The sequence below is a fragment of the Falco biarmicus genome, chromosome 4 (assembly GCF_023638135.1).
Source record: "Falco biarmicus isolate bFalBia1 chromosome 4, bFalBia1.pri, whole genome shotgun sequence".
Taxonomy (NCBI): domain Eukaryota; kingdom Metazoa; phylum Chordata; class Aves; order Falconiformes; family Falconidae; genus Falco; species Falco biarmicus.
Window position 1 is genome coordinate 42,796,492 of NC_079291.1, and position 25,158 is coordinate 42,821,649.

The 25,158-nt window shown below is 38.1% G+C and overlaps 1 protein-coding gene across 8 annotated transcripts in view; it reads left to right on the plus strand.

Moving 5' to 3' along the window:
- ARMC3 (armadillo repeat containing 3) overlaps nucleotides 1–24,935 on the plus strand; it is a 96,039-nt gene extending 71,104 nt beyond the window's left edge. For 2 of the 8 annotated variants that reach the window (XM_056336117.1, XM_056336118.1), the window contains 8 exons: nucleotides 5,663–5,912; nucleotides 7,081–7,217; nucleotides 10,546–10,714; nucleotides 11,597–11,697; nucleotides 12,786–12,875; nucleotides 18,082–18,279; nucleotides 20,710–20,914; nucleotides 22,368–24,934. In XM_056336117.1, coding sequence (XP_056192092.1) covers nucleotides 5,663–5,912; nucleotides 7,081–7,217; nucleotides 10,546–10,714; nucleotides 11,597–11,697; nucleotides 12,786–12,875; nucleotides 18,082–18,279; nucleotides 20,710–20,914; nucleotides 22,368–22,577 — 1,360 coding nt within the window. In that variant the 3' untranslated portion in view covers nucleotides 22,578–24,934. Of the gene's footprint in view, nucleotides 1–5,662; nucleotides 5,913–7,080; nucleotides 7,218–10,545; nucleotides 10,715–11,596; nucleotides 11,698–12,785; nucleotides 12,876–18,081; nucleotides 18,280–20,709; nucleotides 20,915–22,367 lie in introns of all 8 variants that reach the window. The other 6 variants (XM_056336115.1, XM_056336116.1, XM_056336121.1 and 3 more) reach the window with 4 other exon arrangements.
- Nucleotides 24,936–25,158: the final 223 nt, after the last annotated feature.

The window sequence follows — 25,158 nt, forward strand, 5'->3', positions numbered from 1 at the left end:
CAATCACGGTAATTTTGCACAGAAATTAAACATGCAGTTGCAAATACATTTGGAAAATGAAGTCCATAAGGAGTGCAATGGCCTTTGTGAGGAGGAAAATTTTGAATTTTTTTCTGAGTCAAAACTGTGTTAAATCCTCAGTTGGAATGGGGGAAGTAAACAGCATAGAAGTGAATAAAAATATAATTTAATATAAACCAGTTTATGTTCAGTTGTGGTAGAAGAAGCAAAACCAAACATACTTTACCATTTTATGAAGTGTCAATCTCACTAATGTAAATTAAGCATAATCCAGAGTAAACAGTGGTGTGAAGCTGTACCACTGCTCTTCTCCTCTATCTCCCCTCCATGGAAGATTGCTTAGAGGTTTGGGGGGCAGTCTCAGCGGTTTCTGTCAGCTCTTTGGAGACTGATAGTTGCTTTCTCCATTAGGCTAGACCTTCTCTTCAGAAGGACAGGCTAGCTGAACCATTTCCTATTCACCAAGTAAATAATCCATTATCTTTCTTGCCATGGCTAGGAGTCTTGATTGGTGACAACTGTTATACTTGATGTGATGTCAACAAAGAGGTGGTTCTTGCCTCAGAGAGCTTATAATCCTAAAAAATAAAATTTTAAAAAGCACAGAGTTTTGGTCCAGTTTTTACTGGTGATTGTTTCCAGAACACACCACCAATATCTGAGCTTTCCTATTGCACCCCAGACAACTGAAGCAACAAAATATTCAGTTCAGTAAAATTCATATGCATCTCCAAACTTACTGTTTAAAAACATTTGTGTTGCAAAAAATTTTTGGTAATGATTTTATTGCCAACTTTAATTTCTTTTTGCAGTAAAAAAAGTAAAGAAAACATTTGTTTTTCGCAAACTCTCACTGTTTATTCTTTGAGTCTTGAGTGATCTTTTAGAGAATTTTCAAGAAAATAACTTGTTATAATGTGTATTTAATAATTTAAATTAAGTATTATTATTTGACCTTTTAATGTTTGCCTTTCCAATGACACTTGAGAAATAATATTTTAGCTGTTCTTGAATGCAGTAATTTGAATTCAGTTGTAATCAGAATTTTAGTGTTTCACTATGGGGCATGGTTAAGGTCTTTAGGGTCCCTGAACCATGTATACGCTGGTTAAAATAAATACCTAACCCTGTTAGGTTAGGCACTCTAATGATCATAACCATGCGCTTATAGATCATAACATTTAAATTATTTTAACTTTGAGTTCTGATTTCTCCACTTGTCTGGTTTTTCTTGTTTGTGTCTTTGTTTGTAGTTCAGCTTCCATTTCTCAAAAAAACATGATGATATGGCAAATGCAACATCCTTTTTTTTTCTGCTTGCCATTGTTCTCTTTCCTTTTCCCTAGTCTTTTCTCTCCATGATTAGGGAATTTGATGTATTTTGAATCTTTACATGACACAGAGGAAAAAAGCTGTGGATTTATATCATTTACTCCTTTTCCACATCAAAAGGGGTATACTTTTTTCAGCTAAACCAAGGCTCCCTTCTTCCTTGAGGTTGTAGTCCTGTAGTAGGAGCACTGATGAAGTGCACCATCTCAGAAGGATGTGTCTGGAGCAGAGTGTGTTCTGGAGGCAGGGAGAGAGGCTACGCTGATATGCATTAGGCAGAGACAGTACTGGTGGAAGCTTCTTCTTCTGACTTACAAAACTACACAGTGTATGTCTCTGCCCAAGATAGAAGGGAATGAGGACCTCTGTACTTAGCTCTAAATGTGGTAGTATTTCAGCATCTTAAAAACTTAAGCACGTTAATTCTTTCTGTTCCCTTCTGAGGTCAGGCCTTGCTGTCTCTTCAGCAGCTGGGGCTCCGTGGCCAGGCTGACAGTGCTGGTGTTGTGTTCTGCAGCAGGCTGTGGGGTAGGAGTGGGTTGAACTATGGATTCCCCATTCTTCCTTCTTCCCTCATAACCTCTTCTGTACACACCTCTGTTCCCAGGACATAGCGTTGCCCTCAGGTGTCCACTCTTAAAATCTTACCCTCAAAGGTGGTGGTTACCTTCAACTGTCATTACCTGCTGTTGTCACTTCTAACATAAATTATTTTTGCCTTGTGATCCATTGTGCTACTCTACTCATGAAACTGTGATTCAAAATGAATCTGCGTAGTAGTAGAATGCAGGATTGAAATAAATATGTATGATCTTCTAAATCAGTGGTTCTCAACCTTTTTGAAGTTGAGTGGCACTTGAGAAAATTGGCTGTGCTCTATACCTCGCTGAGGTCAGCTCTGAACACATGAGGAGCTGTCACCTTGCTCCTTTGTTAAGTACTTGTGTACTTGCTGGCTTTATGGAAATTACAGTAAATCTGCTTATAGTGTGATTGGCTACCTCATTCAGTTACGTGTATCATCCTGGAATCAGTCTGTTAGGGACTATATGTTTATTTGGATTTCCTATGGGAGAATACATGTATTATTGGGTGTAGTATAGGAATAGTAAGTCCTATACGTACTGCAGAAGTATTGGATTTACTGCACCTGTGAGATGCAGTGATGCATTTCATGAGTAGTGGATCTGTCCCATAAATCCTGGAATTTCTGTGTATCTATTGTACGGGAAAAACTGTTTGATGTTGGTTTGGGTTTTTTTCCTGGGTAAGGTATGTGTGTATGCTGTGTAATGCTGTAAATCTAATAGCTTATGGACATGCATTTCTGTGCATGGCTCTGTGTGTGTGTATGGTGAGTCTCTCCCACACTTCACCAGCAGGTACATCATGTCATTGTTACACGTGCCATGAATGTGATGTTTTCTGGTAAACCTGTGATACATGTGGTGTATAGCTGATCCTTACATGTGCAATCAACATGTTCAGGATTTCTACGTATACAGTAGCCTGAATAGAGCTACAGCACTCCTGATGCTGGAAATCTGGATAAAATTTTCATGGGGAAGAGAAGACAATATTAACCAGAGAACCTAGAAATACGGTGGCCTTACCTAAGTAAAAAAAAACAACAAACCAAACAACAAAATAAAAGAAAAGAAAAGAAAAAAACAAACGGAATAGGAAAAACACAACAAAAACCCAAACAAAACATTTTCAGTCCTTCTTTATCTGGTCAAGGGAGAGAAGGGGAAGGAGGACACCCAGATAAGGTTAAATCCAGCTAATTTAAGTCAGTCTGAGGAGTGCAGTGCAAGACATCTGAAAACATGGAATTTGCTTCTGAACAGCAACTGAAGTGCTTGCATTAAAGTTACTGATGCTCCAGGAGGATTAATTAGCCAACACCAAACTGGCCTTATACCTTTATGCTGCATGCAAGCTAATAATCCTAGTCCCCTTTTGTCCCGGGATAGCTACCTTTTCCCTGGTTTTCCAAACTGGTAAATACTGCCTGCCTGCTAGCCTTCCTTACACCCATGCTCCAGTACTACCTGTGAGCTGCCATCACCTTGTAGCTATGGCAGGGATCAAACTAACAAACCCTGTTAGCCTCTGCTGATTCATTCCAGGTATGCTCAGGAGTATCTGCATCCATTTCTCTGAAAATCTGGTTTGTACATGCTTGCACTAAAATGAGTTCTTAGTAAGATCTACATCATGTTGCCCTTGTAATGGGATTACGTGGCACACACTGGCATGTATTCTGCTTTCTGTCCTGTTTGCATAAGAGCATGACTATCAGCATGCCTGAGATTTTTCAGTTTTTATCAATGCCTTGACAGTCTTTGATAGCATAACTCTTTCTTGTATATGTAATACTTCTAAACTTGTGTTTATTTTGTAACTGTGGAAGTTACCGAAAGGTTAGTTAGATTTTGGTAAGACACTGTTACAGTAAAAGTGAGATTTTCACATCCAGATTTCACTTATTAATATGTTGAGAGAAATTTAGCAAAACTTACAAAAATGTACACTCTTCAAGTGCTTAGATATGCTTGTATAGAGGTGGGAGGGTTTGGTATGTTTTTGATACAGACAAAATGTACTAAAAGAGGGTATAAAAAGCAGTTGCAAGGAAAATTCAAATTGCCATCTGCGCATTTCCATTGCTAACAATATTGCCAACTTTTGTTTAACAAACAGATGATCCCAATGTAAAATTACTAAGAGCAGATAGTGAATTGGACATATGCCTCAAATCATTCGATCAAATTTTATATACAAACTCAGAAGGAAGACAATTCAATTTTTATAGTGTTCTGGTTTATAATGACATTGGAGAAAATCCCACTGAAATGAATGTAAGATGGTATAGACAAGTTCCTGTTGCTTAGTAGAAAGCAAATTTTTGGCAAGAAGGTCAACAAAAACCTCAAGATATGGAATATCTTATGGCATTTGAAGAATGTAAACTACATTTGTATCAGTAGTCTCTTTTGCCTATGGCAAAGAAGCCAAAGAACCCATAATGATGTGGTAGCCCAGAAACATAAGCCTTTTCAGATTTGTTAGAGCACAATAGTTTCCCCTCAGCCAGGCCAGGTTCTCTTTTCAGGGTTTGCATGAGTTGTAGTCAAAAGTTCACCATCATTACAGACCATGTCACTAGCTGCTTTCGAATATATTCTTTACCCCAGATACTAAATACAAAGTTGACTTTTTTTTCTCTTAAAAGGCATTATTCTGGTGAGTGCCAGAAGCAGAACAGCAATGTTAAGATTAAGTGCTCATAGGCCAGTTCCTTCTGCTGTGACTGAGATGTAGGCCCATGTGACTTAGCAGTTTTGCAGCATGTCAGATTTAAGTCATTTGCAAATGTGTCCTCTAACAGTGCAGCTGCCTGCGCATTCTGCTGTCTCCTGCCTGAAGCTGCTATTTCCATAGTAGTGCCTCTCCCGCTGTTTGGGTTTTTTTGGCTGGTCTCTAACTTAAATTTCTGGAAGTATTTTTTAAAAAATCCCAACAATCTTCCCCAATTTTAATTGCAAACAGGTTGTTTTGCACATCTAGCTTAGAACTTGGCCACACTAGTGTTTGTCCCAGCACTGCTGAGAGGCAGCACCCTTCAGCCACAGCTGCAATGTCATCTAGGAGCCGAGGGAATATTTAAACTGGATCTGCTGTCGGTAGACTAGTTGATGTGGATCCGTAGTCATAGCCAGCCCTGAAATCTGTGCTGTTGTACTCCTGCTGTCTAAATCTGCTTGTATAAAGCCAGCTCAATAATTTCGACATTGCACTGAATGCACCATGTGCAACTACTTTATAAGAATGGCAGAAGCTCAGTGTGCCATGTTTATGCCACCTAGGTATCTGGTCACAGAAATCTGCAGAGACAGTACAAAGAACAACAAGGTAATACTCTGTGCACTACAATCCTCATTAGAAGTAGTGCTAGAATGATTATGGGGAGAGGTGATAAGAGTCTGCAGAGGCATTTGCCTGGACCTAAAGATACAGAAATCCAGCATCTTTGAAAAGATGCAAGATTTAATTCACTTGTTCAAAACCTCAGAAAGAATCCATGTCCTAGTAAGTTAAAGAATCCAAAAGTTGGTGACTTGGTTTGTCTGCTTATGTTGTGACTCTTGAACTTCACACCAAGTCATATATAAATGACATACAGATATATATATAAAAAATCTTGAGATGTAATATAATACTAATTTACTTGGTAAATACAGCACATTAAGAAGAAAAAATGGTCCTAAAATAACAGAATTTTTTTCCTTCTTCATTTTGCTAGGGCTGTTGCTGAGGCTGAAGGAATTAAGCCATTGGTAAATACCTTGAATGCTCAGAGAGATGGAGCCATTGCTAATGCTGCTACAGTGCTAACAAATCTGGCCATGCAAGAGCCATTCCGCATAAATATCCAGAGCCATGGTATTATGAGTGTGCTTGCAGAACCATTGCGCTCAACCAGCAGCCAAGTGCAAAGCAAAGCAGCATTCACTGTGGCTGCATTTGGTTGTGATGCTGATGCAAGAACTGAGGTAACACTACTCTTTCAGGCTGTGGTTATTTATAATATTTCTAGATCCTCAGGTTGGTGTTATACTTAGCTAGAATATTTGTATTTTGCGTCTGTCCTCAAAGTCCTGGGCTTTCTAGATAGTAACTAATTTTTCACTTTCATCATAGGCTTGTTCAGCTGAATTTAGCTCAGTATGTCGTGAGAACTTGGAAAAGGTTTTCTTTAATTTGTATTTTTTTGCACCACATTAATGTTTTACAGCTTTTCAGTGGCTTCAGTGTGTTTTAACCAGTGCTATGTCTTAATCCACCTGTTTATGAGCATTAAACATGGAGGGTTTTTTTCAGTTGCAACTGTTGGCTGAACTTTGAAGATGAGAAGTTCTGTCCTCTTTACTCTCCCTCAGTGTTGTTCTGTTTCCCATTTTCAAGTCCTGAACAGCAATTTCTGACCTTCCTTAATAAGATACTGGATGTGCATGGAATTCAGACAAGACCCAAAATATAATTAAACCCTTGATCAGTGGCATCCAGCAAGTTGAACTTTTTGCTGTTTATCAATGGTCATACTATTTTCTGTTCATAAATAATGATGATGCTATGTGCATTCATAGATCATAAGTTGGGGTTTTCTCATGGGTCAAGGCTGTTAATTAGGACATGAATAAGGGGCATAGATAATTAATCTACCTCTTTCAGTGTCCTTAAAATGTCTTTCTCCTCAAAAATCCAAATAAGCGATATTTCCTCCAGCGTGTATAGCAAAGATACTGTAGCACACAAGAGAATAGGATGTTAATAAGATTGTCATACATACAATACAATACAAATTCAAATATATTGTGATGTAAATTAGTTGCTAGGAGGCAACAGAACACAGAAAAAGCTGTGTAAGTCTCCATGGCAGTCTTGGGTTGCATAGTCTCTTCATTTTCCACACCATAATCTAGTAACTGAGAAGCAAGGCAAGAGCCAGAAGGGATGTGTGCCATGTACCGCTCTGAATCTCACCTCAGCTGCAGCCTATGCAGAGTTCACAGAAGCACAGAATTCCATAACTGGCCTTTCTACCAGCCCAGCATAGCTTGTCCACAAGGTTTAAATGTTTTGAAAGGTGAATTTCACAGGCTGTTTTTGCTGGCATAGACAAAATATGTAAGTGGCAATGTCTTCATTTTTTTTTTGTAGTTAAGAAATGCAGGTGGACTGAGACCACTCGTTGAATTGCTGTGTTCCAAGAATGAAGAAGTCAGAAGAAATGCGTGTTGGGCTGTTATGGTCTGTGCAAGTGATGAACTAACCGCTGGTGAACTATGCAGGCTAGAGTGAGTAGAAATAGTATCAAGGGGCAGAGAGAAGATTTTGATGTGAGAACTCTTATTAAGTTGATCTTTACATATTTATAGCAGAATAATAAAGTTAAGCTATACCTTTTGATAAGCAGAAACTAATTTTGCACCACAGATGTTACAGATGAAATGGTATTGATTTTAAGTAACAGAAATGTTGAGAAAAAATGTAGGCCTGAAGAGAGGTGACTGGAATTATAAAAATGTTTATTTATTAGCCTGAATTAGGCTTTATATTGAAGCTGTGCTTATATCATTCAAAACTGGGACTATAGTGCCCCATACATATGAAACTGAAAATAAGGTTTCAGGCTAGGTTCAATAATACAGTAAATTGTACCTATTACAAACAGGCTAAACTTCATTTACAAGCTCTGGTTAACTGCAGGTGTGCTCGTGTCAAGTAAAAGAGATTCTATTTTATTCCTTCTTAGAAACTCCAAGTTTCACGCATTAATATCTGAATTACAAAAGCTGGTTTAGGTTGTAAGAAGGGCTCCTTATCCAGGGTGACTTTTTGTAGGCATTGTTAAATGAAAATATATGTAATTGCCCGGCTCCCTCTGCTGGACATTTCTCTGATTACTGCACAGGTACTTCAGATCCATTTATGAGGGGATTCTGCGGAGTAAGAATCTCAGAAACTTAGGTCAGGAAAGAACCTCAAAGGTGATGTTATCCATCTGCCCACTGTAAGACTGGATCATGTGCGCTGACATATTTTCACTTGTGTAGTGTAAATACCAATTCTGAGGGGAAAACAACTTTCCAAAGTAACCTGCTCCCATGCTGGAGAATCCTTTCAGCAAATCAGTCCAACTACATGTTGTCCTACTTTTGGTGGGATCAAATAACTGCTTTTTTATAGCAATTTGAGTTTAACTTAAGGAATTCTCTCACGTTCTGTGTCCTACTCAGTTTCCTTTCCGTGACAAAGTAATTACTTAAACTTATTTTTGTTTTGAAATCTTGTATCATTTTGTCACACATCTCTGAATTTCTCTCATTTATTTATGCCATTTTGAAGTGCTGCCTCCCAGCCTGGATGTGGTACTTCAGCTGAGGTCATATCACCATCAAATAAAGCTCAGTAATTATTGTCTATATCTTGCACATGGCACTGTCCTTATTTAATCCCTTCTTTGTGACAGTATCAGAGTAGGACTCTTAATTTATGTGTCCTTCCAGTTTGACAGCATATTATTGATAATAATGTATTAAGCACAGTGTTTCAACCAGTAAGGCACTACACTAATTCATATTATTTTCATGTAGTTCATATTTCCCTGACTTGCTCATGAGTATTCAAGTAGGAATATGTGAAAAGACTTATTATAGTCAAAACATATCTCAGAGTCAACTCGTATCTCACATTTACTTCTTCTGCATGTACATTAAGTCAGTTATCCTATCACAGAAAGGATTTACGTTATTTATTCCTGACACATACATAATGGCTCTTATCTCTTGTTGCTTGCAAGCCGATTGTTTAATAATTTGATGTGGTGTTCTTTGGACACTGAAATTTGGCTGAATGATCTCTATTATAATTTCCTTTTTCTTTGTTTTTCAAATCTAGATACTGTCTTTGCCCTTCTCCACTCTTCTGGCACCTAACCTGTCCTCCTTGAATTTTCAAATACAGTTACAAATAGTTTGGAGGTTCTTTTTGCCAATTCATAGAGTAGTATGAGGTAAGTGTCCTCAGGGACTGATATGTCTCCTCAAACTTATTCTAGACATATTAAGCCTACTGGTTTTACCTCTTCGTTAATATTACTGCCAGGCATCTGCTTGCAACCTTTTTATGAAAACTGAAGCAAAAAAGGCATCAGACACTTCAGTCTTTTCCGTGCCATCTGTTACGAGTTTTCTTCCCACATTGAGTAACAGGCCTACATTTTCTTCTCTGACTTGCAGCATATGAAACAGTTATTTTTGTTTTGGTCCCTGAATAGTTGTGTCTCACTTTGCCTGTGGGTCTTCTGGGTTTGTCCCTTAGTTTTTGTTTTCTGTTGGAAGTGTGTTTCCATTCCTGTATGAGTCCTTTTTCTGGGGTTTTTGCGTTTTCACAGAATTTTTGATGTGGCTGTATTTGTCTGGTTTTGGCTTATCTTTCCTCCATGTGAGGGTGATGTGCCATTGTGCCTGTAGTGTCACCTGTTTTAGACACTGCTGCACACATTAGCCTTCCCTTGTTCATTTTTCCCTTTAAAATTCTTCCCTGCATTACTTGCTGGTTACGTGACTTTCCTACAGTATGCTGTATGACAAAGAGCCTGTACTGCTCTTCTGCTGTTTTCTCCCATTGCTTTCTTCTAAAAGAGAAGGTTGTCATTTGCCTTGCCTGAAAAACTTACTCTTTGGAATTCATCTAACGTACCTTCAGGTGTCTATGTTGTAAATGTCCACAGCTGAGACTCCCAGAGTAGTTCACAAAGGGAAATGGGCAGTCTAAATGTGGAGTTCGTTTTTATATGTATATATATATATATATAAAAAATATGAAATTGGTTCCTTAGGATGTGAAAAATGCCTGTCTATATGTACACACACACACATCACCCTCTTTTTTTCCTCTTTCTTCTATCCGAAAACAGTTCCAAAACCACAGTATGCTATGTTCTCCTGATTCAGCTTCCTTTGTCTTCTTAGTGAACTTTGCCTAAGTTTTCCAGGTCAGAAGTTATTGGTGTGTGGGTTTCAGCACCAGAAACAGCTTAAGAAATTTATTCCTGTCCTCCCATGTCCCCGTGACTATTTTTTTCTACCCCATGCTGCAAAAAATCCTGCCATCCTGGTGGTGCTGTGTTTCTGTGCTCATCCATCTTTAGCAAATCTCTGCCAGCTGCAGCTGCCCCAAACACAGCACCGGAAGGGTTCACACATTCTATAATGCAAAACTGGAATCTGCAAGTTGCATTGCAAGTTCCAGAGAGAGAAAGAGAGGTTCCCTGAACTGTATCATATGGTCAACTCATTATTCTTTTTACTCTAAATTTACATCCTTCTTTTTCTCAGGTTCTGTGTGGTTCTGATAAAAGGTTGTGGCATCCTGTCCACATTTCTTTATGTAACAGTTTAACTGCCTAAAGGAATTGCTTTTGCTTTTGAGCACTGCAAGACATTTTCCTCTCCTAGAGAAAATTCTGTGCAGCACAGCCAGCTCCTTGCTGGCCCAGTGGGGACAAGGCTGACAATGAATCTGCCTTGACCTTGGTAAGCTGAAAACTGACTCTGAACTGTATAATAACAATTAATTGGTGTGTATTGATGAACTAGCCTTTGTATTTTGTTTTAACAGTGCTTTAGACATCCTAGAAGAAATTAATCTATCAACAGGGCGCAAAAATAACTTTAGTGAAGCTGCTCTGGAAAAGCTACTTGACAACAATCTTTCCCGAAAATACAGCCAGATGGGATATTTATCATCAAGTAATATCATTACTGATGGATTCTATGACTGTGGTCAGGTAAGCTACTTTTAATAAGTTACTTTACTTAGAAAGAGTAAAATTATTTTCTGGATTTAGAAAAAGTAAATGTACTTTAGCAAAAGCCAGAATCTGGATATATAAAATACTTTGTTTTCTTCTGAAGTTTCCCAGCTTTTGTACTAATTTCTTTTGATTGTCTTTCTTCATGGAGGAAATCTCATCATCCTCATGCTGTTCCCCAGTTGTGATCTTCTTCACAATCCTATGTAAGCTGGCAGACCTAGTTCCTTTCCAGATCCTTTCTCAGACCTTAGTTCTTCTGCTCTCTCTCCCTGCAGTGTACTTAATACTAACCTGACACTGAATGACCTATGAACTTCTTGTTTGGGGTTTTTTTCACACAAAGTAAAGACTTCATATTTTCACCTTGGTCATGACTCTCACAAAGCAGTGTTTATATATAAAGACTGACTCCAGGTTCACTTGCTAGTGCTGTATTCAGGTCAGATCTGAGAAGGACTTTTCAAAATGCCAAAATTAATTAGAAGTACCAGTCTTTTTGAAAATCAGTGAAATACCTGCTTCTCAAGCACTTGGCTGCTTTTGAAAATTCCATCCTAAATTGTAAAGACTTCAGAAGCAGGAACATTTCCTTATTCTAGAACTGTTTGGAATGACATAGTAACAATAAGTACAAGTTGAAATATTTATAAACCATCTTTTCTAAGAAAATTCATGAAGAAAATGGAAATGTAGAAGAAAACATTTTCATATATTTTAATTGCTTTATTAGTTCTTATGTAAATCTGTTAAAGATTAGGAATTTTAAATTAATCTTTAGATACCTTTTAAATATATTTTTTCTCTTAATCTTTAATTGAACAGAATGCCTTATCTTCTATGCTAATTTTCTTGTAGATAAAACCTGGAGAAAAATTTTTATCTTTGGAGCAACTGAGTATGCAAGAGCTTACTGACCGTCGGGCCGTAATCTTCATTAATGCTAAACCACAAGAAGAGTGAGTCATGTTTGATCACTAGCATTTATTGCAATAGCTCATCTTTTCCATCGTTTCCACTGTTTCCAGTACAAAATACATTGTATAGATATATGTACACATACATAAAATAGAGAGATCTATTTTAATCCCAGCACAGTGCTTCATGTCCTAGAAGGCAAGAGATTTGTATTTTATAAAACAAGAATTTGGAAAGTAACTTTTTTTTCCCCTCTAGATAGAAAGCATTTATTCAGTTGAATTGCTTTTTTTCACTTAGCTGTTAAGAGTCATTCATCTAACACCCTTTGATTCCTCATGGTGGGACATCCAGTGTTTTATTAGTGGTAACAAAGCTTGTCATCTGCGATAATATGTCATCTGAGCTGAATGTCAACATGTGACAATGAAACCTGTGATTTGATGGTCTTCCTGTACAGACAAATGCATGGAATTCTAAGCACAACATCTAAAGAGGCAGGACAAAGCCAAGCATCAAGATTTCAGGCTTGATAAAGAACCTTTGTCCGTTTCTTCTCTGTTTAAGTTGGAGCCAGCCTAACAAATCATCTTAGATTTGAATGCAGGAAGTTGGTATTGGACTTGTTTAACTGGGAGTCATTTCCTGTAAACAGTCTCACAGATCAAAGAATGCTCTACCAATATTTTGCAAGTCCAAAACCTTCTTCTCTGTCAACACGTCACATATTTGGTTTACTGTATCATTAGCTTCCCTTTTAAGCTGGTGTATGACACCATAAATATGTCCGAGAATATCAATGACAAATTAAAGTTCCATGCTCTTTGTTGATCCTTAGAGTTGTCTTTAACTATCAGGTTTTCTTTGACTTTGATACAGCTTCCTGCTGTTGCACCTTGGCAGCAGTCTTACTCTGCAGTTACTTTTGTGTCCATCATTTGGTATTCCATACTTAATTTTTGATATCTGAATCAATATCTGATTTATTAGTGGTTTAGTTATTTCTTCCACTTACATACTTCCTATGAATATATTTACCATCCTTTAAAATCAGAACTCCATTTTCATAGCCTAACATGCAAATACTAACTCTGCAGATAACATACAAAAATATCTTGTTCCATTTCAGCCTTGAAGTAGAGAAGGCACAAGATTCATCTTATGAGCAGGCTATCTTGTCACCTTCTATTTCAAGAAAAGGCAGTAGAGAAAAAGCAAGGTATGGGTTTAAGATTTACTAGTTGTCAACGTTCTGTTATTGGTGTATCATTAGAAATAGAATTCTGATTGAAAATAGTGATAGTTTCCAAACAGAGTACAAATACTCAAATACAGTGTTAAATGTTTTCAGAGTCTTTCTTTAACCTCCTAATTGCATTAACCTTCTTTTGTCTATCTTAGTAATTATTTGTCCTCCCTCCCCATGCTGTATTTGAACATCTCCCAGGTATTTGGCTGTTTTTCCTTTCAGTATCCCTTGGAGGCAGTGAAATGCTGATACTTTACAGCTTGACAACCAAGTCACAGGGAAATAAGGGTAGAAGTTCTTTCTCAATTTAGAACCTAGACCCACAAAAAGTTCCTACACTGCCTACATGCATCCTTATTTCTAGATTAAATTTCTTCCAGTGAAATTCTACAGATGACTAAAATCTGAGAAGAGTGTTCTCAGAACTGTCCCAGTTTTGACAGCAACAAGCCTAAAAATGCCTCACTCTTGCAGGATTCCCTCTCACCCATACAATACACTAGGTACAGTCCTGCAGTCCTTTCTGTGGAACTGATCTGGTGGGCATGTCTGCTCATACCAAATAGGTCAGAATCTCTCACACTGTAGTGGGAAATTAATTTCCTTCTTTTACAGAAAGAGGATTTGAGCCTGTCCCTCCCACCTGCAGATAGCTGATCGCAAGATATTTGGGGTTTAGCAGTCTCCTCCTGGTTTGTTGTAGCTGTTCACTAACAATGAGGTGTAATGAACAAAGCTTCAGCTGTTAGGGCACTTACCTGAGAGAGTAGAGACCAAAGTTCTAGTCCTTGTCTTGATGACTTTTAATATAAAATACTTAACCCTTTGTGGAAAAAAACTGAAACATGGTCTCCCAACTGTGCATCCTGTAAAACAACAGCACAATCATGACCACAATGGTACCCTTCAGAGAACGCAGGTGTACATGCCTAATTCCAGGGAAATGTTCAGGATTCCAAAACTGACCCAAATAGAGCCTCCTTGCCATCAATGGGATGGAATCTAATCCTTGATAGGAACGTGATGTAACCTACAACTCTTCTTGGCTTTTCTGTTAGCTAACTTAGTGAGCTGACCATTTATCATGCTGGTTTCTATGAGTCCCAGTCCTGACTTCTGATGTTTCTTGGTTTATGATATAGGGAGCCTTGGCCATGCCTCAGGGCTATGAATTCTAGTCAGTGGTGGGCATTACAAAGTGCTAAGTGCTGCTGCAGGGTTAGAAAAAAAATGGAGAGATGGCGTGTCTCTTGTAGGAACTGAAGTACTATGTTTGCAGTTTTTAGCTTGGAGCTCATACCTGACCTGTGATATGCTACTGTCTGTACAGGCATTTTATTGATAGAGATAATGGTTGATTTCTTAGACTGCTTATATATTTCTGTGCATGTATGTATCTGTGCTTGAGAGATGAAATCTGCAGTAAGAAAGTTAAGAGACAATTGGAACCTCCTTTATGATCTCAGTAGTTCAATAGTATCTCCAATGGAGGAAAAGCAGGAGTTATCTGGACAATAGTATTCAGTCAGCAAAAGCAGCACTAGAGAAAAAGGCTTAAGATACTATACTTTGAATTATATGTGTATCTGTGTGTTTAGAGCTGACATACAAATTGTTGACAGATAACAGCTACTGACTGTGAAGGCTAAGGTTCTGACTTATATGAGGACCAAAATCATGAGATTAGTCTATGCAAAAGTTACTGACTTACAAGGCAGACATTTACATTTGACAAGTTATTTGGACTGCAAGCACTCCTGGAATTCAGTTTAAATCGTTTCATAGTAAATACCTGAAATGGGTCATATGAATTGCATTATGGAAGGTTCTTGTTTCAGGATGCAAAAGAATAAATACTGCATCTTGAGTGTCTTACCAGGACTGTTCTAGGTTTTGCTCATTTAGCAGGTCCTCCTGATAACCCAGCGTGCTGGGGTCATGACCCACCGAGCATATGCCAGTCTGCTCAAAGGGAGCAGGAGGCAAGGGGAGGTGCTAAGCCCCAGTTACATTTGCTCTGCACCAGTGGGGGATCCTTCATCTCAGAAGATGCTCTAGCCATAGACCGTTTTGTGTAGTTGAGACCTGTTCTGACAAGATAATATGTTTGTTTATTACAGTGTGATATGACAATACCCTTGGATAGTTGCTTTTTAATGTAATTTATGTCAATTACACAGTAAATGACTGCTCTGTTAGCAATCGTAACTCTTTCAGAAAGCAAAATATTTTCTTTAGGAAAAAGCAAATACCTGGTTCAGTTTCCCATAGTATACTTGCAGGGATACAAAAACTTCTTTCTTCAGGTATGAAATAATTGCTTTTGAATGTCATGATCAAGTTGTATGATTTATAACCCCATTGTCATTCATTTTGAATCCATAATTCATACATCATTATTATTATTAATTTTGTGAGATATATGGGAGTTACTTGAAGGTCAGTAGCTGACTCCAAGTCTCAAACATGCTTAGACTTTTTCCTACATATTTTTTTCCTTTGATCATACGTTTCTGTTCATCATTATTTTACAAAGTACTACTGAACATAGTTTAATGCCATTGTTTTGAAAAAGTGGTACTACTTTATATAAACCGTAGTTGAAGGCTAAGAGAAAGGGCAGTTGTAATTGTCTGCTGGAAGTGTTTGAATCAGATGTAGAGGAAGTGCCTAGTTTATAGTTTGACATACATTTGCATAGAGAGATAGCAACATCTTTACCCAAACAGTTGCATATCTGATATACACATTGACTGGGCTAAAAGATATTTAATGTAGACTGATAAATGTGCATTTATTCTGTGCTATGTTGCAGCACAGCATTTAAGGAAATACTTCACAATACTCACTTGCTCCTTTTCTAAAAACAAGCAAGGCATTAAGCTATGCAAAAAAGGAAAGAAAGTAGCTGTCATGGCTGTCTTTTGGTGGTAGGATATTGCATTGGCTGCCTTCATCCTCAAACTAACTCTCTGGTGACCCATTGGCCTTTTGTACTGAAGTTGCAACAGGAATCAGAAACATCTTGGGAGAGCATTAACTGGCCTGAGTTCTCCTTTGCAATATTCTTCTGCATTCGCAGCAAGTATGTCTGAGGAGCAGTAAGACAGCTTCGGGAAAGGGGAGTAATTTTTTTCTGCTGTCATAATTCCCACTGGTAAAATGAGGATAAAAAAAAGAGGACAGGAAAAAGACAGTGGTCTATTGTAATAGTTGCTGGTTATTTTGTAGCACTGAGCTATAAGAAAGCCCCTCCCATGGTTCCTTACGAGGAAAGTATTAGACAGGTATGATGACCTGAAGAGTTGAGGATTAAGGTAGAGACAGGTGTGGAAGACAACCTTAAAGCAGCCATTCCACTGAAGACCAGAACATAGCCATACCTGAGAGAAGTAAGCAACAGCAAAAAAACCAAACCAATTACTGTTCAAACCCATCCCTCTCAAGTGTTTGCTTTGTGAAAATTGGAAAGTAGGAGAATAAAAGTGATTCAAGAGTCATTTCAGTAGATAGGAATAGGGAACAAATTCTCCTGCTATAGCACTGTGACTTAGCAGTGCACTTTTCATAGGGAAAAGAAAGTACTGGGAGGATGAAAGTGAAGAGCAGGGAAAAAGGAGAGAAAATGGTCAAGGAACAAGAATTATACCATTTGTAAGAGTTGTTGCTTTGAAAACCTGCTAAGTCAGACACCAGAGAGGTGGCAATAATGCAGGGGGGTTTTAACAGGGTATTCTTACCCATAATGTCTAAGTATAAATGGAGAAGTGAGGTGCTGTTTAATTTAGCATTATACAGTTCCCTGGCTATAGTTAGATAGAGTCAGATTAGATAAAGAAAATTGTTTGTCTGCCTTTCTCAAGTATAAGCATAATTAATAATGAGAACAGTTTATTTAAGAGGGTGGTGAATTTTCTATAATTTTAAGATTAAATCTTAATTGGTTATCCTTCTAAATTAATGTGCTTTATGAAACATATGAAAAGGGCTTTTTATGAAAATGGTAAATCTCAAAAGGTAAAAGAAAATTTTGCAAAGTATTCTGAAGACAAATTGCTTGAATTAAACTACTGATAATGATATATGCCCTTCTGCTTTGTCTAATGCCTTCCCTCTTAAGAGTGCTGTTCATTGTAAAAATTTTAAGAATAATTTGAAGAACATACAATAATGATAGTTGGCCCTGGAGCCATGTACTCTAGTGGTCCATTATTTCTATTATTTTTTTCTTCCAAGAATGCCCAGAAGTATTATGGGTTTAAAAAAAATAAGCCAGAACTGTTAAACAAAGGAAAGTAAGTCATATTTCACAGTAGAATTATTCAGGACCTATGCTGAAAAAAAATACAATGCTTACAAAACACAAGTTCCATCTGCTCCCACAATTGAAAAGTCCTAAACTGTCTGATTGCATAGATCTTAATGATACCTTTGGTAAGATACTGATTTTATGGTTGCTACATACCTTGTGAAATGCACAGTGTTCCATCTAAGCAAAAGAAGCATTTAATTTATATTTCTGCTAGGTGCTTATGATGCCTCTTCAGGATCATAGTCATCTTTCAAATCCTGAACATTAGTGAAATATGTAGCATGTACTATGAAAAAAAGTCAGCAAAAACACAAACGTCTTATAAATTCTTCATCCGACAAGCCATGTTGCAGTTTGCATGTGCTTGAAGCACATGGACTTGCAACTGCAGAGTCTACTGCTTGGTGTGTCCTGGCAAGATTTCAGCCATGCTCTTGATACCATTTGTTTCTTTATTTTAAGTCCAGATTTCTATCAAGTAGAAACTCATTGGAGTTCATGATTTTTAGTTTATATCCATATGGAGCCAAACTATAACTGTTTACAAATGTTTTCTGTATGTATATAGGTAAGTGTTTTCTCCCCCAGATAATCCATATATGGGAAAGGCATATCAGAGTCATAGACAAAAACAAAATTAGAATTTAAAGCAATATTAATGTGGAACTATTGACAGTTGGTTTCTAGCCATCTCCTAAAGGCATGTTCCACAAGTCTTCTTGTCAGCTTTGTAGATTTTGGAGTATTGATTATCAAGAGAAAAGATTTCTCCTACCTCCCCTCCAAATCCATTTGTCTAAAATATCCTCTTGGACTTTCGAGATTACAGTATTCTGAATAAGTGTCTGTTGTTTTCTATGTAAGGAAAAGTAAGGGGAAAAAAGAAGAGGAAAAATCAAAAGAAGTTATTCAGATTACACCTAAAGTCCAGGATGAAATAAAACTAGAAAATTCACAATGGCTACCACCACCTGACTTCATTTTACTGGATTACATTAATAATGCTTCCAAGATAATTCTACCACTAACTACCACCCGGGAACAGGTTGTGGCTCTTGCACAGTGAGTATCAAATTATATTTCCTTAAATAACGCAGATAAGTTGAATTGGTAAAATAACCGTTTTCTCACCCAACAACAACTTTTCCAAATTTGTTATTTTTCCCCATCCTTAATTGGAATCCAGATCAGCTTTTGTCCAGAACTTTGACATGATTTCAGATTTTAAGCTTGTTGTTTCTAATTTTGGTGGAATTAGTTTAACTTTTTTTAAAATATTTTTAATAAATATCACTTGCAACAGAAGGGTATAAATTTCTCATCTTGGAAATACTCGTATGGACAATTTCAGGTTTTTTTCACATCTATATACCTATGCTGATCCTTTCCAATGAACACATCAGCTGCATATGGCATCTATATCATCACAGGGCAGGAGAGACCCAGGTGTCACAGAGCCTGAGTGCCCAAGCTAAAACCCTAACCTCATAGTTGAGACTGTTGCAACTTACAGGTACCATGACTGTTCTTTCTCTTACAGTCTTTCTTGCCTTGGAAGCCTTTCTTGACTTGGAAACTCCACAGGACAGGAACTGTCTTGTATTTTGTTTTCCTAAGAGCCAAAAGCATGAGACATTTTTCTAATGTAGTTTATAGATGCTACTGTAATTAACATCCTGATGATTTAATAGTGCCAGGATATTGCAATGGTGCATGTACAGACTATTGTTATCAATGTGTGATTCATTAGTTACACTGACTACTCAGCCTGGGCACCAATCACTGTCACCTCCAAGCAGTGTGCCTGCTTTCATCTTCTCCTTAGTTTAACCTTTACTATCTTAGCAGTTTCCTTGCTGGCTCCTGAAAGTGGAGAGTTTGCCATCAGATCCCACTGAGACTCACAAAATTTGTTTTTTTCTACTCTCATTTTTAATGAAGTGGTTTAATGTGATATGCGGAATGACTTTTCTGTTGACTGCAAAATTTGAGAGGACAGATACTCATCCTTAACTATCCAGCTGTGTATAAATCATGCTGTCTTCCTCAAGGTGAAATCCATAAAATGCTCTTTCAAAACCGCTCTTCAAACACACCCGTGAAATACTTGCAGACACACAGCACAGCAAAACAATCATGGGAAATTTAAGTAGAATGTTTGCTGTGAAGATTTTTATGTTTATGTTGCATTCCATGCAGCTGCCTGAATAGATGTGTTGAATAGGGAGGAGGAGGCAGCAGCAGCAGCCTGGCAGCTCGAGGCTGTGCTCGCTGGGGAGGGAGCCAGGGCAGGAGTGCTGGCTGTCGCCTTTTAAACCAACGTGGCACACCTTTGTGCGTAGCCAGGAGTGGTGTGCACGTAGGCTCAAGAAGGCCAGCTCTCCTTCCTGAGGGCTGGCTGTAGGCACAAGCAGCACAAGTGACTGCTGAGAGCCCCCACTTTGTCAGGTTCACCCAGTAATTCCCAACTTCAAGACACCATGTCTAGCCTGCTCAGTGATAACTCCCTGTGCCCACGCTGGTGCAACCAGTACCTCCTTCGGGCTAGGCTTGAGAGCTAAGGCCGCTGAGGTTGCCGTGCGTGTACTTGTGCAGACAGAACCTGTTCACAGTCGCTGCAGAGGTGGTCACACGGTTTTTAGCTCCCTGTGTGAAGCAGTAGCTTGTGATTCCCATGTCTGCTCTGCAACACCTTGTCCGGAGTGAGAGCCTTCAGTAACACTTGTGCCTGTGGCTGAGGGCGCTGTGACAAACAAAGGTCTTTACGTACAGGGACCACGCACAGGGGAGGTGAAGGGGGGTGTACGACGAGGTAGGGACTTACAGAACAGGGCTTCATCCTGTGTGTGCAGAGTCACCCAAGGACATGCTTTTGGTAGTGTTTGCACAGACTGTGCGTTCTGATCTTCTGTTTCCGTGACTGAGCCATTCTTCTTTTCTTTTTAATGCATAAATACGCACCTCTCAGCCCTCAAATACTAGCTTCAATGTAAGAAAGCACATGCAGAAGCTGAAGTACCCTTTATGGATATAGGTGCTTTCTTATGCTGGGATCATTACCTATGGCTTTATTTTTGTCATACATATTCTCATGCCTTTGTTACTATTTCAGACAAATGGTAAGGCTGGCGGTTGTGATACATGGCTCACATAATCTGTTAGCTGTAAAGATGAACACTAGCTTCTTAACTACTTCCTCAGTAGTTACACTGTTACTGATGATTTTCTCTGAGGACTTTGTGTCTGTACTAGACCTCTCCAGAATCTCTGCTTACAGCTGTTGCACCTTAGTTTAAGTCTGTGACAAATGTGAATGACCTGAGTTATGGTTATCTGTACTTAACGGTGAGTGTATTTAAAATACCAGTTACTGAATATACACCAGTTACAGAAAAAATAAAGCAAACATAGCAAAAGTATTAAAGACCTATATGTCATTCACTTATTGCTTGGTATACATTTCATTTTGTTACATTTTGTGATAAATATAAGAGGAATTATAGAGGCAATTGATCCTGGTATACACTGGAACAGGCTTGTTGCAGACAAGATGGGTGGCCCAATTGAAAGAGACAAACTACATGATTTCAGCTGGGAACTTCACATAAGTGAAATAGAATTTGAACTGAAATGCAATGTTGTGCCTATTGGGAAAGTCAAAAAAGGGACCTTCTACCACAGAGCTTTACTTTTCAAGGTATGTTAACATTTATTTTACAACATAACATACTGATTTTAAATGGATATTATAAACTAAAGTATACTTGCATCAGTATTATGTGATATTTATAGCCATGTAAAATCTTTTGTATACACTTAGAAGTCATTTTTCACCGGCAAAGTTGATTTCCCAGTGAATGAAAGCCAGAATATTTCTGTAAACATTCTTGTTGTCATTAAATTGTCTTAAGTGATATCAGCAGAATACTTGATAAATGGCAAAAAGCCAAAATATTTGATTGGGAGTCAAAACATTTTACATTTTCTGTAAACTGTAAAGTATTGAATTATGCGGCTTCCTTTTTTTTTTCCATGCTACAAATGTAAACTTGTTGGGATGATTTTTATTTGGTATCTATCCAGTATTCTGTGATAGTATATACCAGCTTTTATAGTCTAGTGTCTTAGACTGGGAAAGTTCATTTCTTTTGTCTTCATGTGAAGAGGTGCTCCTGCAGCCTGCTTATCTGTCACATCCCTTTTCCTTGACTGTTGGGTCGCTGGACTTTTCTCCTTCTTGGATGGAAAGGAAAAGAGAAGCAAGGGCCTAGCACATTAAGCGGGAAGGACCTAGGAAAGTTCCCAACATACTTTGTGGAGATTTGAGGGCACGAATTAATTGTGCTGAAGCAGCACTGATGTTTGTTTATCCTCCACTGTCCTCGGAAACCTTTGTAGGGACAGGTAATCTCTTACAGCCACAGCAATCCAAGCAATGGATATCCTTGTCCATTTGTAACAAGTTAAAAATCTTTCAGGATTTCATTGCTTCACAGCAGATGCATTTTGAGAAAGCATTTTGTAGCTGGAAATCATTATAGGTCTGTCAGTGATAGTGCAGCACAGAGGAAAGGCAGGTGTTTCATCTAGCAGATGCTTGCCTTGCATTTCATTGCTTCCCACATTCGCAGGGCTGAAAAGCAAGGAGTGTACTTTGGAGTGAAGCAGCAGTCCTAGGTTTACACTGATAAAAATGTTATATTTTTACACTTAATATTTCATACTAGCTATATACGTGCAGTGTACCTACACCTCATTGCTTGAATAGACAATTCTTCAAAGTGTTATTCAGAAAGAAGTCTTCCAACTAGAAAAAAGCATTGCTAGGTACTGTGTGTGTTACACTTCATTTGAGATCTGAAGGACTGGCTGATAAACAAATGTATCAGTGTCTGGAAAGAGTTGAAGTGAGTATTTTTCATGTTGTGCATAGAAGATGGTAGAAATAACGTTTAAAAGCCTACACTTTCTAAGCAGAACCAACAATAAAGATACGCAGTGTGGAACACGTAGAGATTTACAAAGTCTGTTTCAAGAAAGCTTTTGGCCTTTCAGGTATTTTTTTCTTTTTAAGCATATTTTGGCCCTGATGTATATCACAGAAGCTACATGTATTCACTGTGATTAACTCCTTTTTCTTTCCTTTTTAGGTGATAGCAGACAGAATTGGCATTGGATGTAGTTTAGTTCGTGGCAAGTATAACAGAGCTTGGAATGAAGTTAAATTGGTTGATGACTCCCCTCAAGGAATAGCTGGGCTTTTGCTTCCTCCTCACGAGTATATTGTAGATCTAATGTTTGCACCAGGCTTTTTAATAAAACAGGGAAGTGCAGAGGCAGATCAGTACAAAAATATTTAATCATCTTGACAAATTTCACCAAAATAACGATTCTAAAGATGTTTGCAGTGCTGTATTTATGAAACATAAGGGGTTTGAGGTTGAGCTATCAAAAAGAAACATATCTGGTATCTTGTCCTAAACATTTAATCAAACATATTTTAGTATCCAGCTTCAATGATTAGAAATTTTGTTTGGGTTTTGGTACTATTTTAAGACTAAACTGTAAAACTACAGATTAAAATTTGGTAAATCAAGAACATTTGGTATGTGTTAACATTTTAATGCTTATTACATAGGTTTAAATTATTTCCAAAATACAGTATATTCTTTTTTTTCCCTTATGTTCTTTCAACTCCTATGTACATTTATAAGAATTACATGTCCATGAAGCAAGAAAATGTGACATCTGGTGAAATAACAAGTCACCAAAAGCAACTGGGCAATTTTTTAGAGTGAAATAACCCATGAACTGAGAATTAGAAGAACTAAGATAACAGTATACTTTCAGCCTCTGTAGAAAACATCCCATTTATATTTCTTGGAACTTGGCAGAGTTAATAATTACAGATAATAACATACTCTGGATGAAAGTAAATACTGTTTGTCCTGGCACAGGGAAGACAGATGATTGATAAGTTATTGCTTGCAATCTCCATTTATATTCTTTCTTTTTCACGTGAAGATAAAGTGGACTCTGAGAAGGGCAGCAGTTTTAGACAGGGAATTTTTTTTCTTGCAGCCTTGGGTAACGTGGTGTTGCCGAAGTGTGGTGGTGCATCTAAGAGAGGTGAAATACTGACTACAACACTCTAGTAAACATTTTCTGGTGAAACTGTCAAGAATGTGCTGGAGTATTTCAGGGAGCACCAGTATCAAATGAGTTTACTGTGGAAAACTGAGGGAAAACTCCTGTGCAGAAGTTAGGCCAATGCAGACAACATTGTGCGAAACTGAATTTCAGAAGACCAGAAAGCCAACAACAAGGCATTTACTTTCTGGCCACCAAAAATGTGATTAAAAAAATTGGCTTCCGTGTTCTTTCAGTTTTTTAATGCTTGTATAAGCACAGTCACTTGTATAGTTCGCTTTAGTTTGAGGAGATTTATATCTGTTGTGTTCATTACTGCTTATGAGCATGATCCCACCACTCCCCCTCCTTCCTCCTCTGACATGCAGCATGATTTTCTGGTAGCCCTTTGGGGAACATTTTATCTTTCTGTTGTAAATTTAATTATATGGCCTCATGTTCATTTTTTTACCTAATGTTCAGCAGTACTCTAGACATCAGAATGAGAAAGAACTCTGGAAACACAAAATACATGATATGCTAGCAGAACTGAGCGGGAGGTGAGAATGTGTTTCTTAGCACTGCTGTGTCGCTGGCTGGGGACTGATGAAAAGTCATATGCTGTCACTGACAGGCATGACTGGGTATAGACACCTGCAACTTTGAAAGTGTGGTAAAGGGAAGCAAAACAAGAATTAATTTCATACTAGCTATCATTTTGTGTACTTTTCCTACATTGGAATTTCTTTATTTTGTATTGGAACCGTAATGTTAAAGTGTGACTTGTTCTGTTTGAGGTGGTCTTGGGGAAAAAAAAAAAATGTCTGTTGTTTCCAATAAAAGCAAATATATAGAAAAAGACAAACATCTATGTTTATAAAAATAAAAATGGGGAAACTTCTAGTCTAGACATATAAGCTTGCTTTACATAAAAGGATTAGCTAAAGAAATTTTTAAAAAATACTACACAACCTTGTATAATGCAGAAATTGATGATCCAGAAGTGTTGGATGATGGATGTTTTATGTCTCCCAATTTTTAATTTTGTATTAGCTGAGTTCTGTCACTTCAAAATTGTAATGAACTTGGGTCTTAGAAATAAGATCTAGGTAGAATATAAACACTTAAATCCCAAATTGTGACTTTGAAAACTGCAATTAAGTTGTCAAGTAAGTCAAGAGATGCCACGCTTTTTTATTTGATGCTTCCCAGGGACCTGTAGCTGCGCCCATGCCCTGGTGAAGAATTCCCCCAGCCTTGGCAAGAGCAGCCCAGCTCACACTCACTCCAGATCTGAATTGGAAAATAAATTGTTCAGAGGTTTCTGCAGGGCTGAGCTCGGTGTATATTCCCAGGACATGCCCAGCATACACCATTCGGCTTGGGCCATGCCTGAGTGAAGTGATCACCTACCTTCTTTTAAGGAGCAGGTGTGGAAGAGCCTCATATTTCCTTTTATAAGTTCATTTCCTTCTGCATAGTTCAATAGGGAGATCAGTCAGCCAGGACATAGAGGGAGTCAGGCTTGATGCCTTCCTAAGCGTGAACAAAACAGTCTGAGCTACCTAATGGCCAGGATATATTCTAGTCACTAAGCACTTACAACCACCTGCTGGCACAGCTGGAAAGCAAACCCTCTACCACTACAGCTGTGCCAAGGTGTCTCCTCTCCCCCCAGGCAGCTGCACCTCTCCCCAGGCAGCACAGAGGGGAACGACCAAAGGACTCTGCTCCAGCATTTGGCCACGGGCTTTGCAATACGGCTGTGTGGACTTGAATGATTTTTTCACACTCTTCACTAGTACAGTTATT